Source organism: Pristiophorus japonicus, unplaced genomic scaffold (assembly GCF_044704955.1).
Source record: "Pristiophorus japonicus isolate sPriJap1 unplaced genomic scaffold, sPriJap1.hap1 HAP1_SCAFFOLD_1649, whole genome shotgun sequence".
Classification (NCBI taxonomy): domain Eukaryota; kingdom Metazoa; phylum Chordata; class Chondrichthyes; family Pristiophoridae; genus Pristiophorus; species Pristiophorus japonicus.
The window spans coordinates 26221-53143 of record NW_027251330.1 but is presented as its reverse complement, the minus strand read 5'-3'; the positions used below and the strand labels follow the sequence as shown (position 1 = coordinate 53143).

The 26923-nt window shown below is 56.4% G+C and overlaps 1 protein-coding gene across 1 annotated transcript in view; it reads right to left on the bottom strand.

Annotated features, from left to right (window-relative positions):
- Positions 1-284: 284 nt before the first annotated feature.
- Positions 285-26923, bottom strand: part of LOC139243245 (maestro heat-like repeat-containing protein family member 1) — a gene marked incomplete at its 3' end in the record, with an annotated part of 47876 nt that continues 21237 nt past the window's right edge. The window contains exons 5-17 of the mRNA XM_070870736.1: positions 25970-26121; positions 22612-22752; positions 22016-22108; positions 20619-20697; positions 18354-18467; positions 16552-16625; positions 13816-13938; positions 10876-10986; positions 10153-10297; positions 9381-9418; positions 8404-8545; positions 3729-3781; positions 285-398 (exon numbers count right to left, since the gene is read on the bottom strand). Of these exons, the coding sequence (XP_070726837.1) occupies positions 285-398; positions 3729-3781; positions 8404-8545; positions 9381-9418; positions 10153-10297; positions 10876-10986; positions 13816-13938; positions 16552-16625; positions 18354-18467; positions 20619-20697; positions 22016-22108; positions 22612-22752; positions 25970-26121 (1379 nt within the window). The remainder of the gene's footprint in view (positions 399-3728; positions 3782-8403; positions 8546-9380; positions 9419-10152; positions 10298-10875; positions 10987-13815; positions 13939-16551; positions 16626-18353; positions 18468-20618; positions 20698-22015; positions 22109-22611; positions 22753-25969; positions 26122-26923) is intronic.

Sequence of the window (26923 nt, the reverse complement as noted above, 5' to 3'; positions counted from 1 at the left end):
TCTCCCCCCCCACCCACTCCCATAGACACACCACTTGGGTAACTCCCCCCCCCCCACCCACTCCCATAGACACCCACGTGGTAACTCCCCCCCCCACCCACTCCCATAGACACCCACGTGGTAACTCCCCCCCCCACCCACTCCCATAGACACCCACGTGGTAACCCCCCCCTCCCATAGACACCCACGTGGTAACTCCCCCCCCCATAGACACCCACCCAGTAATTCTCTCCCCCCCCCCTCCCCCATAGACACCCACCCAGTCTCTAACCCCCAGGGCTCACCTTCTCCTGGGGGTGGTTGTTACAATGGTTGAGATGTTTGGTCATCTCCTCACTCAGCTGACTGACCCACGGCTCATCTGTGGGCGTCACGGCCTCCAGGCTCTTGGATAGCAGCTGTAGGGGGTCACAGCAGTCACATGATCAACAGACTTGGGTGGGGGTCGAACCCGGGGGCAAAGAGAGAGTGGGGGGGGCAAAGAGAGAGTGGGGGGGGCAAAGAGAGAGTGGGGGGGGGCAAAGAGAGAGTGGGGGGGGCAAAGAGAGAGTGGGGGGGGCAAAGAGAGAGTGGGGGGGGCAAAGAGAGAGTGGGGGGGGCAAAGAGAGAGTGGGGGGGGCAAAGAGAGAGTGGGGGGGGCAAAGAGAGAGTGGGGGGGGCAAAGAGAGAGTGGGGGGGCAAAGAGAGAGTGGGGGGGGGCAAAGAGAGAGTGGGGGGGGCAAAGAGAGAGTGGGGGGGGGCAAAGAGAGAGAGTGGGGGGGGCAAAGAGAGAGTGGGGGGGGCAAGAGAGAGTGGGGGGGGCAAAGAGAGAGTGGGGGGGGCAAAGAGAGAGTGGGGGGGGCAAAGAGAGAGTGGGGGGGGCAAAGAGAGAGTGGGGGGGGCAAAGAGAGAGTGGGGGGGGGCAAAGAGAAAGTGGGGGGGGCAAAGAGAGAGTGGGGGGGGCAAAGAGAGAGTGGGGGGGGCAAAGAGAGAGTGGGGGGGCAAAGAGAGAGTGGGGGGGGCAAAGAGAGAGTGGGGGGGGCAAAGAGAGAGTGGGGGGGGGCAAAGAGAGAGTGGGGGGGGCAAAGAGAGAGTGGGGGGGGCAAAGAGAGAGTGGGGGGGGCAAAGAGAGAGTGGGGGGGGCAAAGAGAGAGTGGGGGGGGCAAAGAGAGAGTGGGGGGGGGCAAAGAGAGAGTGGGGGGGGGCAAGAGAGAGTGGGGGGGGGCAAAGAGAGAGTGGGGGGGGCAAAGAGAGAGTGGGGGGGGCAAAGAGAGAGTGGGGGGGGCAAAGAGAGAGTGGGGGGGGCAAAGAGAGAGTGGGGGGGCAAAGAGAGAGTGGGGGGGGCAAAGAGAGAGTGGGGGGGGCAAAGAGAGAGTGGGGGGGGCAAAGAGAGAGTGGGGGGGGCAAAGAGAGAGTGGGGGGGGCAAAGAGAGAGTGGGGGGGGGCAAAGAGAGAGTGGGGGGGCAAAGAGAGAGTGGGGGGGGCAAAGAGAGAGTGGGGGGGGCAAAGAGAGAGTGGGGGGGGCAAAGAGAGAGTGGGGGGGGCAAAGAGAGAGTGGGGGGGGCAAAGAGAGAGTGGGGGGGGGCAAAGAGAGAGTGGGGGGGGCAAAGAGAGAGTGGGGGGGGCAAAGAGAGAGTGGGGGGGGCAAAGAGAGAGTGGGGGGGCAAAAGAGAGAGTGGGGGGGGCAAAGAGAGAGTGGGGGGGGCAAAGAGAGAGTGGGGGGGCAAAGAGAGAGTGGGGGGGGCAAAGAGAGAGTGGGGGGGGCAAAGAGAGAGTGGGGGGGCAAAGAGAGAGTGGGGGGGGCAAAGAGAGAGTGGGGGGGGCAAAGAGAGAGTGGGGGGGGCAAAGAGAGAGTGGGGGGGGCAAAGAGAGAGTGGGGGGGGCAAAGAGAGAGTGGGGGGGGCAAAGAGAGAGTGGGGGGGGCAAAGAGAGAGTGGGGGGGGCAAAGAGAGAGTGGGGGGGGGCAAAGAGAGAGTGGGGGGGGCAAAGAGAGAGTGGGGGGGGGCAAAGAGAGAGTGGGGGGGGCAAAGAGAGAATGGGGGGGGCAAAGAGAGAGTGGGGGGGGCAAAGAGAGAGTGGGGGGGGCAAAGAGAGAGTGGGGGGGGCAAAGAGAGAGTGGGGGGGGCAAAGAGAGAGTGGGGGGGGCAAAGAGAGAGTGGGGGGGCAAAGAGAGAGTGGGGGGGGCAAAGAGAGAGTGGGGGGGGCAAAGAGAGAGTGGGGGGGCAAAGAGAGAGTGGGGGGGGCAAAGAGAGAGTGGGGGGGGCAAAGAGAGAGTGGGGGGGGCAAAGAGAGAGTGGGGGGGGCAAAGAGAGAGTGGGGGGGGCAAAGAGAGAGTGGGGGGGGGCAAAGAGAGAGTGGGGGGGGCAAGAGAGAGTGGGGGGGGCAAAGAGAGAGTGGGGGGGCAAAGAGAGAGTGGGGGGGCAAAGAGAGAGTGGGGGGGCAAAAGAGAGAGTGGGGGGGGCAAAGAGAGAGTGGGGGGGGCAAAGAGAGAGTGGGGGGGGCAAAGAGAGAGTGGGGGGGGCAAAGAGAGAGTGGGGGGGCAAAGAGAGAGTGGGGGGGCAAAGAGAGAGTGGGGGGGGGCAAAGAGAGAGTGGGGGGGGCAAAGAGAGAGTGGGGGGGCAAAGAGAGAGTGGGGGGGGCAAAGAGAGAGTGGGGGGGGCAAAGAGAGAGTGGGGGGGGCAAAGAGAGAGTGGGGGGGGCAAAGAGAGAGTGGGGGGGGGCAAAGAGAGAGTGGGGGGGGCAAAGAGAGAGTGGGGGGGCAAAGAGAGAGTGGGGGGGGCAAAGAGAGAGTGGGGGGGGCAAGAGAGAGTGGGGGGGGGCAAAGAGAGAGTGGGGGGGCAAAGAGAGAGTGGGGGGGCAAAGAGAGAGTGGGGGGGCAAAGAGAGAGTGGGGGGGCAAAGAGAGAGTGGGGGGGGCAAAGAGAGAGTGGGGGGGCAAAGAGAGAGTGGGGGGGCAAAGAGAGAGTGGGGGGGCAAAGAGAGAGTGGGGGGGGCAAAGAGAGAGTGGGGGGGGCAAAGAGAGAGTGGGGGGGGCAAAGAGAGAGTGGGGGGGCAAAGAGAGAGTGGGGGGGCAAAGAGAGAGTGGGGGGGGCAAAGAGAGAGTGGGGGGGGCAAAGAGAGAGTGGGGGGGGCAAAGAGAGAGTGGGGGGGCAAAGAGAGAGTGGGGGGGGCAAAGAGAGAGTGGGGGGGGCAAAGAGAGAGTGGGGGGGGCAAAGAGAGTGGGGGGGGCAAAGAGAGTGGGGGGGCAAAGAGAGTGGGGGGGGCAAAGAGAGTGGGGGGGCAAAGAGAGTGGGGGGGGCAAAGAGAGTGGGGGGGCAAAGAGAGTGGGGGGGGCAAAGAGAGTGGGGGGGGCAAAGAGAGTGGGGGGGCAAAGAGAGTGGGGGGGGCAAAGAGAGTGGGGGGGGCAAAGAGAGTGGGGGGGGGCAAAGAGAGTGGGGGGGGGCAAAGAGAGTGGGGGGGGCGGGCAGAGAGCGAGCGAGCGGGGGGGCGGGCAGAGAGCGAGCGAGCGGGGGGGCGGGCAGAGAGCGAGCGAGCGGGGGGGGCGGGCAGAGAGCGAGCGGGGGGGGCGGGCAGAGAGCGAGCGGGGGGGGGCGGGCAGAGAGAGTGGGGGGGGGGGGGCGCAGAGAGTGGGGCAACGACACCCTACTGCAGAGACAGACACCTCCCCTCCCCCCCGCCGAAGCTGCGGTCTCTATCCCCCCGGGATGCGGGATGCCTGTCGGGATGAGTGTGTGGGGAGCGCTGACTCACCAGCAGCAGTTTGTCCTCCCACTGGCGCTGGGGCAAGGAGTCCTCGCAGTTCTCTGCAAAACAAACAAACACCTGTCAGCAAGTGTCAGCGATCCAGCTGGGCATCATTGGCAGATGGTGGGGGGGTGTACGGGCTAGAGTCTGTTTGTGGGTGAGGGGAGAGGTCATTGTTTGGGTGGGGGTCGGTGTTGGGGTCAGTGCCGGGGGAGGTTGGGGGGGGGGGGGGTTTAGGTGCCCGGGGAAAGGTCATTGTCTGGGTGAGGGGGGCGGGGGCCGGTGCTGGGAGTGGATCCATTATTGGGAGGAGGGGCGGCGGTGCCTCTCAAAGTTCATTGTCTGGGAGGTCAGGGGTCGGTGCCGGGGTCACTGCTGGGGGAGTGAGGGGTCATTGTTTCATTGTTTGGGTTGGGGGGGGGTCATTGTCTGGGTGGGGGTCGGAGGTCGGTGTAGGGGTCATTGTCTGGGTGGGGGTCAGAGGTCGGTGCTGGGTGTGGGGTCAGGGGTCAGTGCTGGGAGTGGGGTCATTGTTTGAGTGGGGGCCACGGGTCAGTGCCGGGGGAGGGCGGGGTCATTGTTTTGGTGGGGGGGCCTGGGGGAGGGGGGGTTCAGGGTTCAGTGCCGGGGGAGGGGTCATTGTCTGGGTGGGAGTCGGTGCCGGGGGAGGGGGAGGGGGTTGGGGGATGGTGCTGGGGGTCAGGGGTCGGTGCCGGGTCACTGCCTAAGGGGCGAGGGGACACTGATGAGGAACGGTAAGTATTCTACAATTCAGTCCCCCCCTTTCCTCAGTGCTCTCGGACCCGAGCTCACTTACCTCGAGCAGTGGCCCACTCGATCGCACTTCCCACTCTCTGCGCCCCTCTCCCAAATACAATCCCCATCTCTCCCGCTTCTTCAGATGCTCCATGTAAGGAGACACAAACTGGCTGGCGTTTTCTGGAATATCGACGGTTAATGGCCGATTTGATCGAGGTGTTTAGGATTTTGAAAGGAATTGTCGGGAGCAGTCTCGGACCAGGGAACAGAACCTTAAGATCAGAGGCAGGCCATTCAGGGGAGAGGTTAGGAAACAGTCCTTCACTCAAAGGGTGGAACTCTCCCCCAAAAGATGGCAGCTCAATTAACGATGTTAAATTGGAGTTTGCTCGGCTCGGGTACGAGGTTAAGGAGCCACAGTTGGAGGATGGATTTCAGTCACTGATCAGTCCTGATCTCATTGAATGGTAGAACAGGCTCGAGGGGCTGAACGGCCTCCTCCCGTTCCTACCACCTAAACACCCTTACCCCCCCCCCGCCCCCTTTCTCGCCACAGCTCGGTGTCTGTTCTGCCCTTCCCCTACACTGCAAAGTTCGATGGCGCATTTTTGAATGGATTTCTATCGCACTCAAAACACTCTTTTCCTCAGACGGCCGAGGCTGCACTGGTGCACTGGAGGCGGTGTTGAATCTCATCGTCAATCTCTGCTCTTGTTGATAATAGGCTGGCGAGTTATGGGAAATGGTCCACGTTGTCCAGGGCCACGCCGTGGATCTTGATGACTGGGGGGGGCAGTGCTGTGCGATGAGGACAGGCTGGTGGAGGATCTTTGTCTTACGAATGTTTAGCATAAGGCCCATGCTTTTGTACACCTCAGTAAATACGTCGACTATATCCTGGAGTTCAGCCTCTGTGTGCGCAGACGCAGGCGTCGTCCGCGTACTGTAGCTCGACGACAGAGGTTGGGGTGGTCTTGGACCTGGCGAAGGTTAAATAGGTTTCCACTGGTTCTGTAGTTTAGTTCCACTCCAGCGGGGGAGCTTGTTGACTGTGAGGTGGATCATTGCAGCGAGGAAGATTGAGACGAGGGTTGGGGCGATGACGGAGCCCTGCTTGACCCTGGTCCGGATGTGTGCTGCAAAAATCATGTCTGTTGTGCTCCTTGGGGACGAAATCCGCTCTGTGATTCCGGGAGGAGCTCCTCGGCCACAGGGAGAAGACGGTTGAGGAGGACTCTAGCGATGACTTTCCCAGTGGCTGATAACAGGGAGATTCCTCTGTAGTTGTCACAGTCGGACTTGTCCCCTTTTTTAAAAATGGAAGACCAGGCCCTCAAAACTGCCACCAAGCTCATGGCCTACAGGGCTGTAGTAATACCCGCCCTCCTGTATGGCTCAGAGACATGGACCATGTACAGTAGACACCTCAAGTCGCTGAAGAAATACCACCAACGATGTCTCCGCAAGATCCTGCAAATCCCCTGGGAGGACAGATGCACCAACATTAGCGTCCTCGACCAGGCCAACATCCCCAGCATCGAAGCACTGACCACATGTGATCAGCTCCGCTGGGCAGGCCACATTGTCCGCATGCCAGACATGAGACTCCCAAAGCAATCGCTCTAATCGGAGCTCCTTCACGGCAAACGAGCCAAAGGTGGGCAGAGGAAACGTTACAAGGACACCCTCAAAGCCTCCCTGATAAAGTGCAACATCCCCACTGACACCTGGGGGTCCCTGGCCAAAGACCGCCCTAAGTGGAGGAAGTGCATCCGGGAGGGCGCTGAGCTCCTCGAGTCTCGTCGCCGAGAGCATGCAGAAATCAAGCTCAGGCAGCGGAAGGAGCGTGCGGCAAACCTGTCCCACTCTCCCCTTCCCTCAACGACTATCTGTCCCACCTGTGACCGAGACTGTGGCTCTCGTATTGGACTGTACAGCCACCTACCTAAGGACTCATGTTGAGCGAAAGCAAGTCTTCCTCGATTCCGAGGGACTGCCTATGACGATGATGATCGCACTCAACAAGACTCTGAACAGGGAGGCTGCAGTGTCAGGCTGCGGCCACTAGAGCCCCTCAGCGGGTCATGGGAACTGTAAAGACCATCAGACAGACGGAGACAGACGGAGAGGGTTGTGTGTCATGAACCTCTTGAATTCAGACCCCTCCCCCCCCCCAGGGCACCCACCAAACATGGGGGTCCTCTCCAGGCGGCTCTTGCAAGCCTGGGCAACGTTGTCCTGTGATCTGCTTTATTCACATGCAAAGCTGCTGTATGTGCATGTGTGATCGCGTATTATATTACACCTGCGTGTTTCAATGCATGCTGGATGCAGTGGTTATATGTTACAGGACCGGTAATCCGGAGATCATGAGTTCAAATCCCACCAGGCCACTCAGAATTTCAATTCGGTTAAAGAAATCGGGAAATAAAAAGGCAGACATCAGTGAGAACAACCATCAAGCTGTAAAAAAAAAAACCCCAACTCATTCACCGAGGTCCCTTTAGGGAAGGTAGCTTGCCGTCCTTACATGTGTGAGGACGGGCCTCCACGTGACCCCAGTCCCACACTGACGCGGTTGACCCCTAACTGCCCTGTCGCTCAGTAGCACAGTATTTACAGCACAGAAGCAGGCCATTGTCTCTGCTTGCTCCCACCATACCAGCACCCTCGTCTCTGCCTTTCTCTTTCCCTCATGTTTATATCCAGCTTCCCCTTAAATGCACCTCTGCTCTTCCTCCTCAACCACTCCCTGTGGTAGCGAGTTCCACATTCCCACCACTCTCTGGGTAAAGACATTTCTCCTGAATTCTCGCTATGTAAAAATGTTTTGCCTCATGTCGCCTTTGGTTCTTTTGCCAATCACCTTAAATCTGTGTCCTCTGGTTCCCGACCCTTCCACCAATGGGAACAGTCTCTCCCTATCTACCCTGTCCAGACCCCTCATGAGTTTGAACACCTCGATCAAATCTGCTCTCAACCTTCTCTGCTCCAAGGAGAACAATCCCAGCTTCTCCAGTCTATCCATGTAACTGAAGTCACTCATCCCTGGAATCATTCTCGTAAATCTTTTCTGCACCCTCTCTAAGGCCTTCACATCCTGCCTAAAGTGCGGTGCCCAGAATTGGACACACTACCCCAGTTGAGGCCGAACCAGTGATTTATAAAGGTCCATCTTAACTTCCTTACTTTGTACTCTATGCCTCTATTTGTGAAGCCCAGGATCCCGTAAGCTTTATAAACTGCTCTCTCAACCTGCCCTGCCACGCCACTTTCAGCGATTTGTGCACATATACCCCTGGGTCTCTGTTCCTGCACCCCTTCACAATTGTAGATTTTACCCCATTAACTATTTATCCAATTCCCTTTCGAAAGTTGAACCTGCCCTTTCAGACATTCCATAGCACAACAACTCGCTGCGTAAAGAAATTCTCCTCCTTTCCCCTCGGGTTCTGCTGCCAACTATCCAGTTGATCCATCATGAACTGGTGACTTCAGTACCCCCAGTGCCCCACTGAACTGCCTGCCTAGATCATGCCCTGGGAAAACACACAGCGCCTGGCCTGCAGGGGAGGATGGTACTCCTGTATGTGCTCTTCCCCCCCCCCCCCCCCCCCACAGCCCCTCGGCCCACCCCCAGTCCCACACCCACCCCCTCGGCCCACCCCCAGTCCCAGTGCAACACCCTCCCTCGGCCCGCCCCCAGTCCCACACCCCCCCCTCGGCCCGCCCCCAGTCCCACACCCCCCCCCCCCTCGGCCCGCCCTTCAGCACCTCCCCCAAGTGCCGGTGGTTTTTCTAGAAAGCGAGGCAGACTCTGGTCCCTCCCCCACAGCTGACGTTAGACTAAGAGTTCCATTATTTGTTGATTTCTCTCCCCCACCCTCTCACGTGTCTGCGGCAGCGCTGTCGGCTTGTGTACCTTCCAGGTGCTGAATGAGCAAGGGCAGCTCCTCCTCCCAGATTCCCACCACCATAGGGTGGATGATGGGGGCCGCGACCTGCAGTAACCTCAGCGCGGGGACGCCTCGGCCCCTCCCCCGGTACGGGAACGAAGACACGACCTGGGGGAAGGCAGAGTTAGAGCATCGTAGAGACTGCCACATTAACACACACGGCGCACACTGGGAAAAGGTCGGGCTGGTTAGAGTGTCCGGCGGGACAGGGCGCGAGCCCGAGGGGGTGCGGAGCCTGAGGGGGAGGGGCGGGCCGCGAGATGGGGCGGAGCCCGAGGGGGGGAGGGGCGGGCCGCGAGATGGGGGCGGAGCCCGAGGGGGGGAGGGGCGGGCCGCGAGATGGGGGCGGAGCCCGAGGGGGGAGGGGCAGGCCGCGAGATGGGGGCGGAGCCCGAGGGGGGAGGGGCGGGCCGCGAGATGGGGGCGGAGCCCGAGGGGGGGAGGGGCGGGCCGCGAGATGGGGGCGGAGCCCGAGGGGGGGAGGGGCGGGCCGCGAGATGGGGGCGGAGCCCGAGGGGGGGAGGGGCGGGCCGCGAGATGGGGGCGGAGCCCGAGGGATGGGGGCGGAGCCCGAGCGCAAGCGAGACGGGGACATGGGGCGAGCTAGACATTAAAACACGACCACACACAGAGTACATCACTGGGCTGTCCCCAAGATGGTGATATAAAGGCAAGTCTTTCTTCATCGACAGAGAGGGGTTTCCCCCATTCTGCAGGTTGCAGTCCCAATAACCCCCACTTTGCACACTCTGGTTTAGTCGCACTCGGCTTCATTCCCTGCCCAACCAGCCACACGCCAGTGATAGAGGACATTCAACCATGGGGAGCACCACACCCCCTACCCCCACCCGAAGGCAATACCGCGGAGAGCTCGGGTTACCGGGGTAACGGCAGGAGGGAGGGAGCCCCCCACACACACACACATCGACAGAGGGTAACTCACCAGCAACCGGGTCAGCAGGGCGTGAGGTCTGGGCACATCTACAGTTGGAGGAAACAAAACAACATTAAAACTGGAGCATTTCACCATTTCTCAGTGCAGACAGTTTGTCTTCGTTCTAATCCCCCTCCAGCTAGTTCAGCAAAGCGTTATAGCACCACAACACTCCACACAAGGAGACACCATTCACTTGGCATCAATTCCGCGACACTCCAGTTGAGCACAATCATCTCCGCCCGTCAATTTACATCAGAGAGTACTCTCAAACAAACCCTGGCCTTTATTCACCAGTATTTTCTAAAGTTTGCATGTTCATCGGAGGGTACTCTGGAAATTATCCCACCTCATCATCCAACACTCCCAGGGCGGGTACAGTACGGATTAGATAGAGAGTAAAGCTGCCTCTACACTGTCCCATCAAACACTCCCAGGGCAGATACAGCACGGGTTAGATACAGAGTAAAGCTCCCTCTACACTGTCCCATCAAACACTCCCAGGGCAGGTACAGGGGGTTAGATACAGAGTAAAGCTCCCTCTACACTGTCCCATCAAACACTCCCAGGGCAGATACAGCACGGGTTAGATACAGAGTAAAGCTCCCTCTACACTGTCCCATCAAACACTCCCAGGGCAGGTATAGGGGGTTAGATACAGAGTAAAACTCCCTCTTACACTGTCCTGGAGCAGGTAAGGAATTCAGTTGCCAGTGGATAATGGGTGAACATAATTGAAGACTACAATAGCACCTCCCGCTACAACCCCGAATGCACGAACCTCTCTCCTCGTAGTTGAGCACGAACCCCTTGCTGTTGGCCTGCTGTTTCTTTGCTCCCAAATACGCCAGACTGCGACAGATGGGAGCGAGGGCGTTCAGGTACTGCGCAGGGATCACAAACTCCAGCAGGAACGGCCACAGAACCTGAGCACAAAAAAGGTTCAGTGCGGAGTTAAGACAAGGCTCAGTGAGCTCTGCAGAGCTCAGTCCATGGGATGGGGTGGTGGGGGGGGGGGGGAGGGACCAGCTTAGTGTTAGCCGGAGTCAGGTGGTCATCGGCTCAATTCCCGCTCGAGACTTGAGCGTATAATCCAGCACGACACTCCCAGCGCACTGCTGAGGGAGCGCCGCACTGTGGGAGGGGCAGCACTGAGGGGGTGCTGCACTGTCGCAGCTGCTGCCTTTCGGATGACCGGTGACCCTGCCCGCCCTGACAGGTTGAGGTAAAAGATCCCATGGCCGCTATGGTTCTCCACGGTGTCCTGGAATGCATTTATGCCTCAATTGACACCACCAGATTAGCTGTCAATTATCACATTGCCACTTGTGGGATCTTGCTGTGCGGAATTTGCCTGCCGCGTTTCCCACATTACGTCAGTGACTACGGTTCAGTAGTACTTCATTGGCTGTAAAGCGCTTTGGGGCGTCGAGGTGATGAAAGGCGCTATAGAAATGCAGGCCTTTGACAGACAGCAAGTGCTGGAAGCACGCCGGTCGCTTACCTCCTCCATCTTCCTTACGGTGGTGGTTAGCAGGTTGAGGATGTTGTCGCACATGCTCCTCAGGTTCTCGTCCGTAACTTCGTCTGGGTCGTAGCTACGGGGCTTGGGGGTCTGTTAAAGGCAAGCAGGCCTCCGATTAGTACACCCAACGCCGCCAGCCAAAATAAAACTCCGCGCACATTCATCACCTTGCACCTGTGGTGGGGGTTTGAGGAGCAGGATGAGGGGCAGGGTCCGACACCTGACCCAGACCCAGCACTCACTCACTCGGTCTGGAACTCCGGTCCCTAGCCCCCGACTCCATCCCTCTCCCCAACTCCTGTCTGGGGCTGAACCACACTGTTCGCAACTTTGGCGTCATATTGGACCCGGAAATGAGCTTTCGACCACATATCCTCGGCATAACTAAGACCGCCTATTTCCACCTCCGTAACATCGCCCGTCTCCGCCCCTGCCTCAGCTCATCCGCTGCCGAAACCCTCATCCATGCCTGTGCTACCTCTTGACTGGACTACTCCAACTCACTCCTGGCTGGTCTCCCACATTCCACCCTACGTAAACTTGCATTCATCCAAAACTCGGCTGCCCCTGTCCTAACTCGCACCAATCCCACTCATCCATCACCCCGTGCTCGCTGACCGACATTGGCTCCCGGTTAAGCAACGCCTCGATTTCAAAATTCTCATCCTTGTTTCTCATCTCATCGGCAGTCCCTCGGAATCGAGGAAGACTTGCTTCCACTCCCAAAGTAAGTTCTTTGATGGCTGAACAGTCCAATGCGAGGGCCATAGACCCGGTTACAGGTGGCACAGACATTCGTCAGGGGAAGGGGTCAGAGTGGGGCTGGTTTGCCGCGCGCTCCTTCCGCTTGGCCTCTTCATGCACTTTGCGTTGAGACTCGAAGAGCTCAACGCCCTCCCGGATGGACTTTCTCCACCTCGGGCGGTCAGCGGCCAGGGTCTCCCAGGTGTCAGTGGTGATGTTGCACTTTACCAGGGAGACTTTGAGGGTGTCCTTATAACATTTCCGCTGTCCTCCTTTGGCTTGTTTACCCTGAAGGAGCTCCGCATAAAGCATTTGCTTCGGGAGTCTCATATCTGGCATGTGAACTATGTGGCCTGCCCAGCGAAGCTGATCGAGTGTGGTCAGTGCTTCAATGCTGGGGATGTTGGCCTGGTCGAGGACACTGATGTTGATGCGCCTGTCCTCCCAGGGGATTTGCAGGATCGTGCGGAGACATCGTTGGTGATATATCTCCAGCGACTTGAGGTGCCTTCTGTACATTGTCCATGCCCAAGATCCATACAGGAGGGCGGGTATTACTACAGCCCTGTATACCATGAGCTTTGGTGGTAGATTTGAGGGCCTGGTCTTCAAACACTCTTTTCCTCAGATGGCCGAAGGCTCTGCTGGTGCACTGGAGGCGATGCTGAATCTCTGCATCAATGTCTGCCCCTGTTGACAAGAGGCTCCCGAGGTATGGGAGATTTGCCCCTCCATGGCCCTCGCCCCTCCCTATCTCTAATCTCCTCCAGCCCCACAACCTCCCCCTCCACCTCGTGATGTCTGCGCCCCTCTAATTCTGCCCTCCTGAGCATCCCTGATTATAATCCCTCGACCATCGGTGGCCGTGCCTTCAGCTGCCTGGGCCCCAAGCTCTGGAACTCCCTGCCTAAACCTCTCCGCCTCTCTACCCCACTTTCCTCCTTCAAGATGCTACTTAAAAAGCCCCTGTGCTAATTAATGTGGCTCTCATAATAGTCCTGTGAAGTGGCTCTCATAATAGTCCTGTGAAGCGCCTTTGGACGTTTTACTACGTTACAGGTGCTATATAAATACAGGTTGTTGTTGTCGTCACCGGACGGTGATCAGGGGCGGGGCGGGGGATGGGGGGGTTGATTTGAGCCCCCAATCTGTCTTGAACAAGAGCAGCGGAGAACAATTTGAGCCCCAGCCAACCAGCCTCCTCCACCCCCTCCCCCGAGGTCAGTGAGCACAGCCAATCAGTGACCTCGCAGGTTGGTGTGGCACCAGTCCCAGGCAGCTCGGGCTCCCCGTCTGCTCCGGGGTAAACAGTTCACCAGATGGAGCCACTTGTTTGTACAGGGGAAAAGCCCTCCCCCCGCCCCCCCCGGAACCCGGACACGTGCTCCCCTCGCGCAGTGTCCTGTCTCGGATTGGCCCTCACTACAGCCTAGCTCCGAACCGGCACAGGAATTCCAGCACAACCACCTCCCGATTTACCTACCTCACCCCCAGTGCTTCCCCCTGCATTCTGCACCATCTCTACAATTCTCCAGCACGGGAGGCCGCCATTCGGCTCCCCTTGCTCTTTTCCCCCCAAAACCCTGCCATTTCTTTCCTTTCCAAGTATTTATCCAACTCCCTTTCGAAAGTCCCTACTGACTCTGCTCCCACCGCCCTTTCAGGCAGCGCGATCCAGATCACAACAACTCACTACCCAGTGTTTCCCACCGGGAAAATCCCTGCACACAGGACATTGCAACCCCCCACCCCATTCCTTTACCATACAAGGCTCACACTCACCTCCGAGGTGGTCATGGGTTAGAGTCCCACTCCAGAGACTCGAGCCTATAATCGGCACAGAGGGAGCGCCGCACCGGCGGAGGGGGAGCACACGAGGGAGCGCCGCACCGGCGGTTAAACCGAGGTCCCGTCTGCCCCGTCACTTGGACATAAAAGATCCCTTGGCAACACCATCAGAAGCAGATTATAGCTGGTCATTTATTGCATGGCGGTTTGTCGGAGCTTGCTGTGCGCAATCAGCAGCTGCATTTCCGACATGACAACAACCCACCGCACTTCAAACCGTGCTTCCTCGGCTGTGAAGCGCATTGGGAGGCCCCGAGGTGGCGAAAGGCGCTAGAGAAATGCAGAGCCTTCCTCTTGGCGGGGGGGAAGGCGGGTGCGGGTACGTACCTCCGGTTCGCAGGGCAGGGCGCACTGCCGGATGATGAACTCCACCATCACCTCCCCTCCCTCGAGCTCCAAGTAATCGTGGTGGGCCATGGCACTGATCACCTGGGCCACCATCCGCTTCACCTGCCGAGACACAGACAGGCATTACTTTCCCCACTCGGCTCGGAAACCCCGTGCGAATACTGCGGTGAACGAGGGTCAGCACGGCAACCCACGGCGTGGGCGGGGCCTCTGAGGGTCCCGCCCTCTATACGGGAGACGTCGAACGGTAGCACAGCGGCTGTATTACTGCACCAGTAATCCAGAGGCCTGGATTAATGATTGCGGGTTCAAACCCCACCACGGCAGCTGGGGGGGAATTTAAATTCAAATCAGTAACGGTAACCATGAAACTACCGGATTGTCGGAAAAACCCCAAACTGGTTCACTGACGTCCTTTTAGGGAAGGAAATCTGCCGCCCTTACCCGGTCTGGCCGCTATGTGACTCCAGACCCACAGCAATGTGGTTGGCTCTTAACTGTCCTCTGAAATGGCCCAGCGAGACACTCAGTTGTACCAAAAAACCTCGACAGGAGTCACGTGGTTGAAAGCGGCAGCTCTCTGCTACCTTCTCGCGGGCAAGTAGTTCTGGGCAGTAAATGCCGGCCTTGCCAGCGACACCCACATCCCGTGAACCAATTATTTAAAAAACAGGAAGTGGGGAATGGAGGGGAGGAGACAAATTTACTGTCGACCACTGGGCTTTGAAAATGGGGGGAGGGAGGTGACAATGTGGAGGGGTTGGGTGGGGGTTATTCTACGGGGGGGGTGAGGGGGAGTATACTGGATAACGGAACAGTCAGCAGTGAGGAGTGGGGATCGAGAAAGCGGCAGACGTTAAAGCAGCAGTGACGTACCACTGGCTGCGATCGCCACAGATCTGGGTGGGGCAATGCCAGAGCGAGATGGACTCGAGCCAATCCACTGGGCGAGGGACTTCAGTTACTGGGGAAGCCACTGATGACAGTCCGCAATCCTTTGCAAATCACCGGTTGGGCCCCAGCTGGAGTCGGGTGTCCCATTCTGGGCCCCGCACTTCAGGAAAGATGTCAAGGTTTTGGAGAGAGTCAGAGAAATTTTTAAGCACAGGAGGCGGCCATTTCGGCCCATCGTGTCCGTACCGGCCGACCAAGAGCTACCCAGCCTAATCCCACTTTCCAGCTCTTGGTCTGTAGCCCTGCAGGTTACGGCACTTCAGGTGCACATCCAGGTACTTTTTAAATGTGGTGAGGGTTTCTGCCTCTACCACCCTTTCAGGCAGTGAGTTCCAGACCCCCACCATCCTCTGGGTGAAGACATTGCCACTCAAATCTCCTCTAAACCTTCCCCCAATTACTTTATATCTATGCCCCCTGGTTGTTGACCTCTCTAAGGGAAATAGATCCACTCTATCCAGGCCCCTCATAGTTTTATACACCTCAATAATGAACATAAGAAATAGGAGCAGGAGTAGGCCATACGGCCTCTCGAGCCTCCATTCACTAAGATCATGGCTGATCTGATCCACTTCCCTGCCCTCTCCCCATAACCCCTTATCGGTTAAGAAACTGTCTATTTCGGTCTCCCCTCAGCCTCCTCTGTTCCAAAGAAAACAAACCCAGCCTTATCTAATCTTTCCTCATAGCTAAAATTCTCCAGCCAGGAGAGGGTGCAGCAGAGATTTACTGGAAGGGTACCAGGGATAAGGGACTTCAGTGATGTGATGTCGATCTGCGGTTGTTCTCCTGAGAGCAGGGAAGGTTAAGGGGAGATTTAATAGGAGGTGTTCAAAATCATGAGGGGTTTTGATAGAATAGAAAGGACAAAACGGTTTCCATCGAAACATAGAAAATAGGTGCCATTCGGCCCTTCGAGCTTGCACCACCATTCAATAAGATCATGGCTAACCATTCACCTCAGTACCCCTTTCCTGCTTTCTCTCCATACCCCTTGATCCCTTTAGCCGTAAGGGCCATATCTAACTCCCTCTTGAATATATCCAATGAACTGACATCAACAACTCTCTGCGGCAGGGAATTCCACAGGTTCACCACTCTCTGAGTGAAGCAGTTTCTCCTCATCTCGGTCCTAAATGGCTTACCCCTTATCCTTAGACTGTGACCCCTGGTTCTGGACTTCCCCAACATCGGGAACATTCTTCCTGCATCGAACCTGTCCAGTCCCGTCAGAACTTTATATGTTTCTATGAGATCCCCTCTCATCCAGTAACCAGAGAGGAGATGAGGAGAATTTGTTTTACACAGTGAGTTATGATCATCGGGAACGCGCTGCCTGAAAGCAGATTCAATCATAACCTTCGAAGGGGAACTGGATAAATACTTGAAGTGGAAACATTTGCAGGACTATGGGGAACGAGCGGAGAGTGGGACTAATTGGAGAGCTCTTTCAAAGGCACCAGGACTGATGTCAGGAAGCATTTTTTCCCACACTAGTGGGAATCTGGAACTCGTCCCCCAAAAGGCTGTGGATGCTGGGGGGGGTCAACTGGAGTTTGAAGACGGAGATCGCTAGGTTTTTATTGTGTAAGGGTATGGAGGGACATGGAGCCAAGACGGGTAAATGGAGACGAGGTGTGGATCGCACGTGATCGGGTTGAAAGGGCGGAACTGTATCGAGGGGCAGAGCGGCTTTTTGTCCAAATGTAGCTCTACGGGCCAAAACCGCCCAGCACTGGAAGGGTTAAGTACGCTGGTTACCTTGTTGTTGTTGTCCTGAATTGTGAGCTTCATGCCGGTCAGTATCAGAGGCTTCTTGCTCTCCAGTTGCGTTGCTGCAAAGATGGACAGGCGAGATTACAAACATCCTGCCTGCGACGGTCACATTGCAAAGTTTCAAAAGTAAGCAAAGTTTTAACGGGTGAGGAAGCCAGCTATTTCCTGCTGGCTTCTCTGATCCGGACTCGCCACAGGCAGTAACCGCAGACTTACAAGCATCCGCCATTCCACAACAAGTGCCTGCGGCAATTAGCCTCTAGCTGACCACGGGACCTGCCGGCTTACATTCCGCTATCCCGCTCCAAAGGGGGGGGGGGGCGGTGCCTGAGCAGCGAGGTTCAAGGCTCAGGCCGGGTCGAACACATCCCCAACCAGCTCCAAACACCCAGTCACCCATCAGCAATGCCACAGAGGGTCAGCTAGTGCGGCAATCGGCCAACAATTTAATGGAGGTTAAACAACTATCCTTCATATGTTGTTCAAAGGCGGCCGCAGGCATGCCTCGCCAACCCTCCTTTGCCCATTATCCCCATGGCTCAGGGGAGTAAATGCCTTGCCCACTTGTACAAACTCAGCCACGCTAACCAGGGAGGACCCGGGTCTGTTCAGAGTTAGCCGACCCGAGCTGGGTCAGCGGGTGGGGGCTGCCATTGACCCTGGTGATCCTGGGTCAAGGGAGAAGGGGGAATAGAACAACCAGCTATGGACGGACATGGATCAGAGAGCATCTTTCACCACCTCAGGACATCACAAAGCTCTTCACAGCCAATGAAATACTTTGGAAGTGCAGTCACTGTTGCAATGTAGGATATGCGGCAGCCAATTTGTGCACAGCAAGCTCCCACAAACAGCAATGAGATAAATGATCAGATAATCCGGTTTTTAGTGACGTTGGTGGAGGGATAAATACCAGCCAGGACACAGCGGAGGACTCCCTACTCTTCTTCCAATAGAGATTCCTTGCATCCATCCCAGAGGTTAGACAGGGCCTGTTTATCCTCCAAAAACAGCACCTTGGAGAGTGCAACACTCCCTCAGTACCGCCCCTCCGACAGTGCGGCACTCCCTCAGTACCGCCCCTCCGACAGTGCGGCACTCCCTCAGTACCGCCCCTCCGACACTCCCTCAGTACCGCCCCTCCGACACTCCCTCAGTACCGCCCCTCCGACACTCCCTCAGTACCGCCAGTGCGGCACTCCCTCAGTACCGCCCCTCCGACAGTGCGGCACTCCCTCAGTACCGCCCCTCCGACAGTCCCTCAGTACCGCCCCTCCGACAGTGCGGCACTCCCTCAGTACCGCCCCTCCGACAGTGCGGCACTCCCTCAGTACCGCCCCTCCGACAGCGCGGCACTCCCTCAGTACCGCCCCTCCGACAGCGCGGCACTCCCTCAGTACCGCCCCTCCGACAGCGCGGCACTCCCTCAGTACCGCCCCTCCGACAGCGCGGCACTCCCTCAGTACCGCCCCTCCGACAGTGCGGCACTCCCTCAGTACCGCCCCTCCGACAGTGCGGCACTCCCTCAGTACCGCCCCTCCGACAGTGCGGCGCTCCCTCAGTACCGCCCCTCCGACAAGTGCGGCGCTCCCTCAGTACTGCATTGCAGTGTCAGCCTAGATGTTGTGCTCAGGTCCCTGGAGTGGGGCTTGAACCCACGACCTCCGACTCGGAGGCGAGACCTACTGAGCCACGGCGGACACCCTGGCTCTGCTGCCTGACCCCTGGGCACACGGCCCTAACTCCCCGCGGGCTGATGGGCCGCAGAGCGGGGCGGTTTTACGTACAGGCGGAGTTGATGAGGTGTTTGAGCACGGTCAGTGTCCCGATACGCACTCGCTCGTTGTGGACCTCCAGCTTCTGCAGGAGGAAGGCGATGAGTCGGTCGGTGTATGCCCGAGCTGTGAGGGAGAGAGAGAGAGAAACTGCTAGTCAATCCCGACCCGGCATCGATCTACAGCTGTTCAGCCCCAAACAATTTGGTTGTCCCCGACAACCACGGCAGACATGAGTGTAGCGTGTTTGGGAGGAGCTGGTGACTTTGTGGTTCCCAAGGCTCTCTACCACTGGGAGATTTCCTCGTCTCGTGTCTGGGCCTGTTCTGGACTCAGAGATTGATTGCTGTGATTGGTCAACAACTCCCTTACTGTTGTATCATGTGACTACCAGGATTTTCTAAAATTCAGATGTGGGCGTCGCTGGCAAGGCCAGCATTTATTTATTTATTTTTTTTAATAAATTCGTAGCCAATCGTTCCAATTCTTTGTCAAATCACAAACGCCAGAGGTCACCTTGCATATGCCAAGGATCACTCTGCGCCAATGCTCTTAGCCAAAAGGCCTAGAGCCACTGCACCGTTCCTGGAAGTACTGCAATACCAGGTTCGTGCCATGGAGGTGGATGGGTCAAGCCACCCCACACACCTCCGTGGAGGTGGATGGGTCAAGCCACCCCACACATCTCCGTGGAGGTGGATGGGTCAAGCCACCCCACCCACCTCCTGTTTCCAAAAAGGCAAGCATATACCTTCCTGACCAGGGAGAAACCACCCGGAGGTCATGGTGGCTGGTCAGGTCAGTTACGCATGATCTTAGCCAAAAGGCCGAGGCATTTATTGCCCATCCCCAATTGCCCGTGAGAAGGTGGTGGTGAGCCGCTGCCTTAAACCGCTGCAGTCCTTGGGGTGAAGGTGCTCCCACAGTGCTGTTAGGGAGGGAGTTCCTGGATTTGGACCCAGCGACGATGAAGGAACAGCCGATATATTTCCAAGTCAGGATGGTGTGTGACTTGGCAGGTGGGCAGAACAGTGACAAATGGAAATTAATCTGGAGAAGTGTGAAGTAATGCATTTAGGGAGGGCTAATAAGGAAAGGGATTACACATTAAATGGTAGGATACTGAAAAGTGTAGAGGAACAAAGGGACCTGGGAGTGCAGGTCCACAGATCCCTGAAGGTAGCAGGCCAGGTAGATAAGGTGGTTAAAGGCGGCATACGGAATGCTTGCCTTTATTAGTCGAGGCATGGAATACTAGAGCAGGGAGGTTATGCTTGAACTGTATAAAACATTGGTTAGGCCACAGCTGGAGCACTGCGTGCAGTTCTGGTCACCACATTACAGGAAAGATGGGATTCACGAGAGAGGGTGCAGAGGAGATTTACGAGGATGTTGCCTGGACTGGAGCATTTTAGCTGTAAGGAAAGATTGGATAGGCTGGGTTTGTTTTCTTTGGAACAGAGGAGGCTGAGGGGAGACCTGATTGAGGTGTATAAAATTGAGGGGCCTGGATTGAGTGGATAGGACAGACCTGTTTCCCTTGGCAGAGAGGTCAACAACCAGGGGGCATAGATTTAAAATAATTGGGGAGAGGTTTAGAGGGGATTTGAGGAGAAATGTCTTCACCCAGAGGGTGGTGGGGGTCTGGAACTCACTGCCTGAAAGGGTGGTAGAGGCAGAAACCCTCACCACATTTAAAAAGTACTTGGATGTGCACCTGAAGTGCCGTAATCTGCAGGGCTACAGACCAAGAGCTGGAAAGTGGGATTAGGCTGGGTAGCTCTTGGTCGGCCGGCACGGACACGATGGGCCAAAATGGCCTCCTTCCATGCTGTAAATTTCTCTGATCCTATGACCCTGGTCTTTAATCGTGCAGTGATTGTATGTTTGAGCCAGTCAGTGACTCACTGTCACAAGCTGGGCACGAGAAGAGCTGACTCATCTTAGATAACATTTTACATCAAAGGACTAAACCTTTTTAGATTAACTCTGCCCACACTCTCACCCACTGGCCCCTTCTCTCTCGCACTGTTGTCACTCTGTTTTATCAAACATTTTACGTGAGAACCTTTCAACACCACAGCACGTCCCAAAGTGCTTCACAGCCATTGACACACTTTAGAAGTGTAGCCACTGTTGTAATGTAGGAAAAGAGGCAACCAATATGTGCACAGCAAGCTCCCACAAACAGCAATGTGATAATGACCTGTTAATCTGCCGGGTGCCCCTGGGGGATTGGGGGAAGAGACTCCCTGACCCAGACCGAGATTGCCTTACCCAGGACGGTAAAACAGCGGAGAGCTTCGTTGTGGTTCTTGATGGCCACGTGGTTGCTGTAATCCAATGGGGCACAGATCTGTGGAGAGATAAGCAGAGTAACTGGACCGGCTGTAGAGTGTGGGTGCCCCACCCGCTCATGGACGGCAGGAAGGGGGGTGTAGATGGTGTGGGAAGGGGAGGGGGGATAGATTGGGTGTCTCGGGAGGGGGTGGGGCAGCGGGAAGGGGCAAATTGTCCCCCTAGAGAGAGCGAGGACGTTTTTCTAAACCTTTATAAATCACTGGTTAGGCCCCAGCTGGAGAATTGTCTCTCATTCTGGGCAGCGCACTTTAAGAAGGATGTGAAGGCCTTTGAGAGGGTGCAGAGGAGATTTACTAGAATGGTTCCAGGGATGAGGGACTTCAGTTATGTGGAAAGACTGGAGAAGCTGGAGTTGTTCTCATGAGAACAACGAAGCAGAGAATGAATTGTTGTCAAAATCATTAAAGATTTGATAAGAGTAAATAAGGAGAAAGTGTTTCCAGTGGCAGAGGGTCAGTAACCAGAGGACATGGATTTAAGGTCATTGGCAAAAGGACCAGAGGGGAGATCAGCAGAATTTTACACAGCGAGTTGTTACATCTCTCTGTCCCTTACCCGGGGTGTTCTATGATCTCCCTCTCGCCCCCCCCCCCACCACCCCCACCTCTCTCTCGCCCTCACACCCGGGGTGTTCTATGAACAGTCTCTATCTCTCTCTCTCTCTCTCTCTCTCTCTTACCCGGGGTGTTCTATGAACAGTCTCCATCTCTCTCTCTCTCTCTCTCTCTCTCTCTCTCTTACCCGGGGTGTTCTATGAACAGTCTCTCTCTCTCGCTCCCTCCCTCCCTCCCTTACCCGAGGCATTATATGAACAGTCTCTCTCTCTCTGTCTGTCCCTTATCCAGGGTGCTCTATGATCTCGCTCGCTCTCACACCCAGGGCATTATATGAACAGTCTCTCTCCCTGTCCCTTACCCAGGGTGTTCTATGATCTTGCTCGTTCTCACACCCGGGGTGTTCTATGAACAGTCTCTCTCTCTCTCTCTCTCTCCCTTACCCAGGGTGTTCTATGAACAGTCTCTCTCTCTCTCTCCCTTACCCAGGGTGTTCTATGAACAGTCTCTCTCCCTGTCCCTTACCCAGGGTGTTCTATGATCTCGCTCGCTCTCACACCTGGGGTGTTCTATGAACAGTCTCTCTCTCTCTCTGTCCCTTACCCAGGGTGTTCTATGATCTCGCTCGCTCTCACACCTGGGGTGTTCTATGAACAGTCTCTCTCTCTGTCCCTTACCTGAGGGTGTTCTATGAACAGTCTCTCTCTCTGTCCCTTACCTGAGGGTGTTCTATGAACAGTCTCTCTCTCTGTCCCTTACCTGAGGGTGTAATATGTTGAGCAGATTGTCGATCTGTGTCTCGAGCATGCGGCTGCCCATATCCACAGCAGCATCCAACACGTGACACAGGCTCTGCAAATCAAACACTGAGCGTTATTATTGAGTATAGTACGGCCTGCCCCTCCCTCCCCCCAACACCTACCCACTTTTAAACACACAACCAGTACCTTCCGATTCCACATCCCATGGGGTGTGCTCCAGAAACTAGCCCCCATCCACACCCCATCCCTCATGCTGCTCAGGGAGCTCATGTCACCCCCCCACCCCCACCCCACCGTCCCTCTCCCCCCCCCACCCCTCACCCACCACTCCCCCTGCCGCCCTCCTCCCACCCCTCAAATCCCTGCCACACCCCACAGCCCCTCCCCCTCCCTCACCCCCCAAATCCCTGCACCCACCCACCCGCTCTCCCTACCCCAACCTCCCCAAATCCTCGTTTTCAAATCGCTCCATGGCCTTCTCCCCTCTCTACCTCTGTCATTTCCTCCGTCCCTACGTTGGCTCGGATAGTGCCCCCCCCCCCAGCCTGACACTTGGCCGTTTTTTGCCAGTCTGGGTTTTGAGGAGGCGGTTACCTGGGTGATGTGGAAATGCTCGGAATGCTTCCTGTAGAGGTGCAGGATCCCGGGGATGAGTTTGGGCAGCTGTTCCTCCAGCTTGTCGTGTGGCATCAGGTGGGACATCTGGCCGATGGCATCCACCACGCTCATCCTCAGCTGGTGAAGCAAAGACATCATCACAAAACACACGTCAAACCTTCCCCCGCAGAGAAATATATTCAGGCCAATTGATTCAGAGCTCGTAAAGGACAGCAGGTCAGGGCCAAGCAATCAAAGTTCAGCCACAGTATGTAGGTTAGATACAGAGTAAAGCTCCCTCTACACTGTCCCATCAAACACTCCCAGGGCAGGTACAGCACGGGTTAGATACAGAGTAAAGCTCCCTCTACACTGTCCCATCAAACACTCCCAGGCCAGGTACAGCATGGGTTAGATACAGAGTAAAGCTCCCTCTACACTGTCCCATCAAACACTCCCAGGGCAGGTACAGCACGGGTTAGATACAGAGTAAAGCTCCTTCTACACTGTCCCATCAAACACTCCCAGGGCAGGTACAGCACGGGTTAGATACAAAGTAAAGCTCCCTCTACACTGTCCCATCAAACACTCCCAGGGCAGGTACAGGGGGTTAGATACAGAGTAAAGCTCCTTCTACACTGTCCCATCAAACACTCCCAGGGCAGGTACAGCACGGGTTAGATACAGAGTAAAGCTCCTTCTACACTGTCCCATCAAACACTCCCAGGGCAGGTACAGTACGGGTTAGATACAGAGTAAAGCTCCCTCTACATGGTCCCATCAAACACTCCCAGGGCAGGTACAGCACGGGTTAGATACAGAGTAAAGCTCCCTCTACGCTGTCCCATCAAACACTCCCAGGGCAGGTACAGCACGGGTTAGATACAAAGTAAAGCTCCCTCTACACTGTCCCATCAAACACTCCCAGGGCAGGTACAGGGGGTTAGATACAGAAAAAAGCTCCCTCTACACTGTCCCATCAAACACTCCCAGGGCAGGTGCAGCACGGGTTAGATACAGAAAAAAGCTCCCTCTACACTGTCCCATCAAACACTCCCAGGGCAGGTACAGCACGGGTTAGATACAGAGTAAAGCTCCCTCTACACTGTCCCATCAAACACTCCCAGGCCAGGTACAGCACGGGTTAGATACAGAAAAAAGCTCCCTCTACACTGGGACCCCAGTACAACAGGCGGTGAAGGCAGCAAATGGTGTGTTGACCTTCATAGCTAGGGGATTTGAGTATAGGAGCAGGGAGGTCTTACTGCAGTTGTACAGGGCCTTCGTGAGGCCTCACCTGGAATATTGTGTTCGGTTTTGGTCTCCTAACCTGAGGAAGGACGTTCTTGCTATTGAGAGTGTGCAGCGAAGGTTCACCAGACTGATTCCAGGGATGGCTGGACTGACATATGAGGAGAGACTGGATCAACTGGGCCTTTATTCACTGGAGTTTAGAAGGATGAGAGGGGATCTCATAGAAACGTATAAGATTCTGACGGGACTGGACAGGTTAGATGCGGAAAGAATGTTCCCGATGTTGGGGAAGTCCAGAACCATGGGACATAGTCTTAGGATAAGGGGTAGGCCATTTAGGACTGAGATGAGGAGAAACTTCTTCATTCAGAGTTGCTAATCTGTGGAATTCCCTGCCGCAGAGAGTTGCTGATGCCAATTCATTGGATATATTCAAGAGGGAGTTAGATGTGGCCCTTATGGCCAAGGGGATCAAGGGGTATGGAGAGAAAGCAGGAAAGGGGTACTGAGGGAATGATCAGCCATGATCTTATTGAATGGTGGTGCAGGCTCGAAGGGCCTACTCATGCACCTATTTTCTATGTTTCTACACTGTCCTATCAAACACTCCCAGGGCAGGTACAGCACGGGTTAAGATACAGAGTAAAGCTCCCTCTACACTGTCCCATCAAACACTCCCAGGGCAGGTACAGCACGGGTTAGATACAGAGTAAAGCTCCCTCTACTGTCCCAAATCCAGATTGTCGAAGAGTCCACCTGAGCTTGATGCTCAGTGGGCTCCCAGAAGCTGACAGGACAGCTCACCGTGCCTGGGCAGATAAAGAGGCTTGTCCCGAACACGGGGACAATTCCATTCTTCATTTTTTTTTGACATGGTCAGAAGTTCTTCGAATCTTACAGTACAGGAGGCGGCTCATTTGGCCTATCGTGTCTTGCCGGCTCTCAGAGAACTCTCCAATTAGTCCCACTCCCCGTTCCCCATAGCCCTGCACATTTTTCCTCCAAGTATTTACCCAATTTACCCTTCTGAAAGTTACTACTGACTCTGCTTCCCCCGCGCTCTCAGGCAATGAATTCCAGATCACAACAACTCGCTGCATAGAAAAAATCCCTCATCTCGCCTCTGGCTCTTTGGCCAAATTTGTCCCCTCTGGTTACTGAACTTCCCACCAGTTTCTTCTTACTTACTCTGTCATGACTTTTAACAACTGCTTCAAATTCCCCCTTGACTTTCTCTGCTCCAAGAAGGACAGTCCCAGATTCTCCAGCTCTCCACCTTACAAGTTAAGAAATATTGGGCCTTTCCCACAGTACAACAGCAACTACCCTGCAACATTGCTGGAAAGCACCGGGACATCCCGAGGTGGTGAAAGGCGCTACAGAAATGCAAGTTCCTCCTGTTAAGCAGTTGTGGGTCTGTTGAGATCAGGAAGCACAACTTTGTCGAGGTGATGAGTTAGAACCAAATAAAAGGGGAATAAATTATAATTGAAGTTCCACATAACCCGGATCAGGAAGCAGAGCTCAGACCTGGCTGTCCACAGCTCAACGGTGTTCAGTGGTAGGTCCGATCATGGTGCCCCCACCCCTTCCCCCCCCCACAGTGCAGCCCCTCTGACCCGCACCGCCCCCCTCCCCCCACAGTGCAGCCCCTCTGACCCTCACCGCCCCCCTCCCCCCACAGTGCAGCCCCCCTTACCCTCCGCACCCCCGACAGTGCAGCCCCTTCCACCCTCACCGCCCCCCTCCCCCGACAGTGCAGCCCCTCCCACCCTTACCGCCCCCTCCCCCAACAGTGCAGCCCCCCGACCCTCCGCACCCCCGACAGTGCAGCCCCTCCCACACTCACCGCCCCCCTCCCCCGACAGTGCAGCCCCTCCCACCCTTACCGCCCCCTCCCCCAACAGTGCAGCCCCCCGACCCTCCGCACCCCCGACAGTGCAGCCCCTCCCACACTCACCGCCCCCCTCCCCCGACAGTGCAGCCCCTCCCACCCTTACCGCCCCCTCCCCCAACAGTGCAGCCCCCCGACCCTCCGCACCCCCGACAGTGCAGCCCCTCCCACACTCACCGCCCCGCCCCTCCCCTCCCCCTCTCTTACCTTGGACTCCTTGTTCTGAAGCCACACGTTGAAGAGAATGTCGTAGGAGGCGTAGATCTCGCTGGAGAACGCGTCCTTCCTCACCGTGGGGTCCGGGGCCTTGTCCAGGTTGGCGAGATACTCCAGAATACTCTCACTGAAATGTCCCAGGGCTACAGCACCGGGAGTGACACAGGAAGGGAACGAATTAGGGCCCCAACCACGAGTAACAGACAGAATGAGATCAGGAGACAGGGAACCGCTCCATGAGTCTGGCCTTTGTTACACAATCATCCCCCCCTCCCCCATATCCCTCAACCCTCTCCCACCGTATCTCTTCCCCCCCTCCTCCACTCATCCTCATTCTTCCCCCCACCACTCATCCTCCTCCTCCTACCCCCCCTCCACTCATCCTCCTCCTCCTCCCCCCACTCCCCACCATATCCCTCACCCCAGCACGGGTTAGATACAGAGTAAATCTCCCCTTACACTGTCCCCATCAAACACTCCCAGGGCAGGTACAGGGGGTTAGATACAGAGTAAAGCTCCCTCTGCACTGTCCCATCAAACACTCCCAGGGCAGGTACAGGGGGTTAGATACAGAGTAAAGCTCCCTCTGCACTGTCCCATCAAACACTCCCAGGACAGGTACAGGGGGTTAGATACAGAGTAAAGCTCCCTCTACACTGTCCCATCAAACACTCCCAGGGCAGGTACAGCACAGGTTAGATACAGAGTAAAGCTCCCTCTATACTGTCCCATTAAACACTCCCAGGACAGGTACAGGGGGTTAGATACAGAGTAAAACTCCCTCTGCACTGTCCCATTAAATACTCCCAGGACAGGTACAGGGGGTTAGATACAGAGTAAAACTCCCTCTGCACTGTCCCATCAAACACTCCCAGGGCAGGTACAGCACGGGTTAGATACAGAGTAAAGCGCCCTCTATACTGTCCCATTAAACACTCCCAGGAC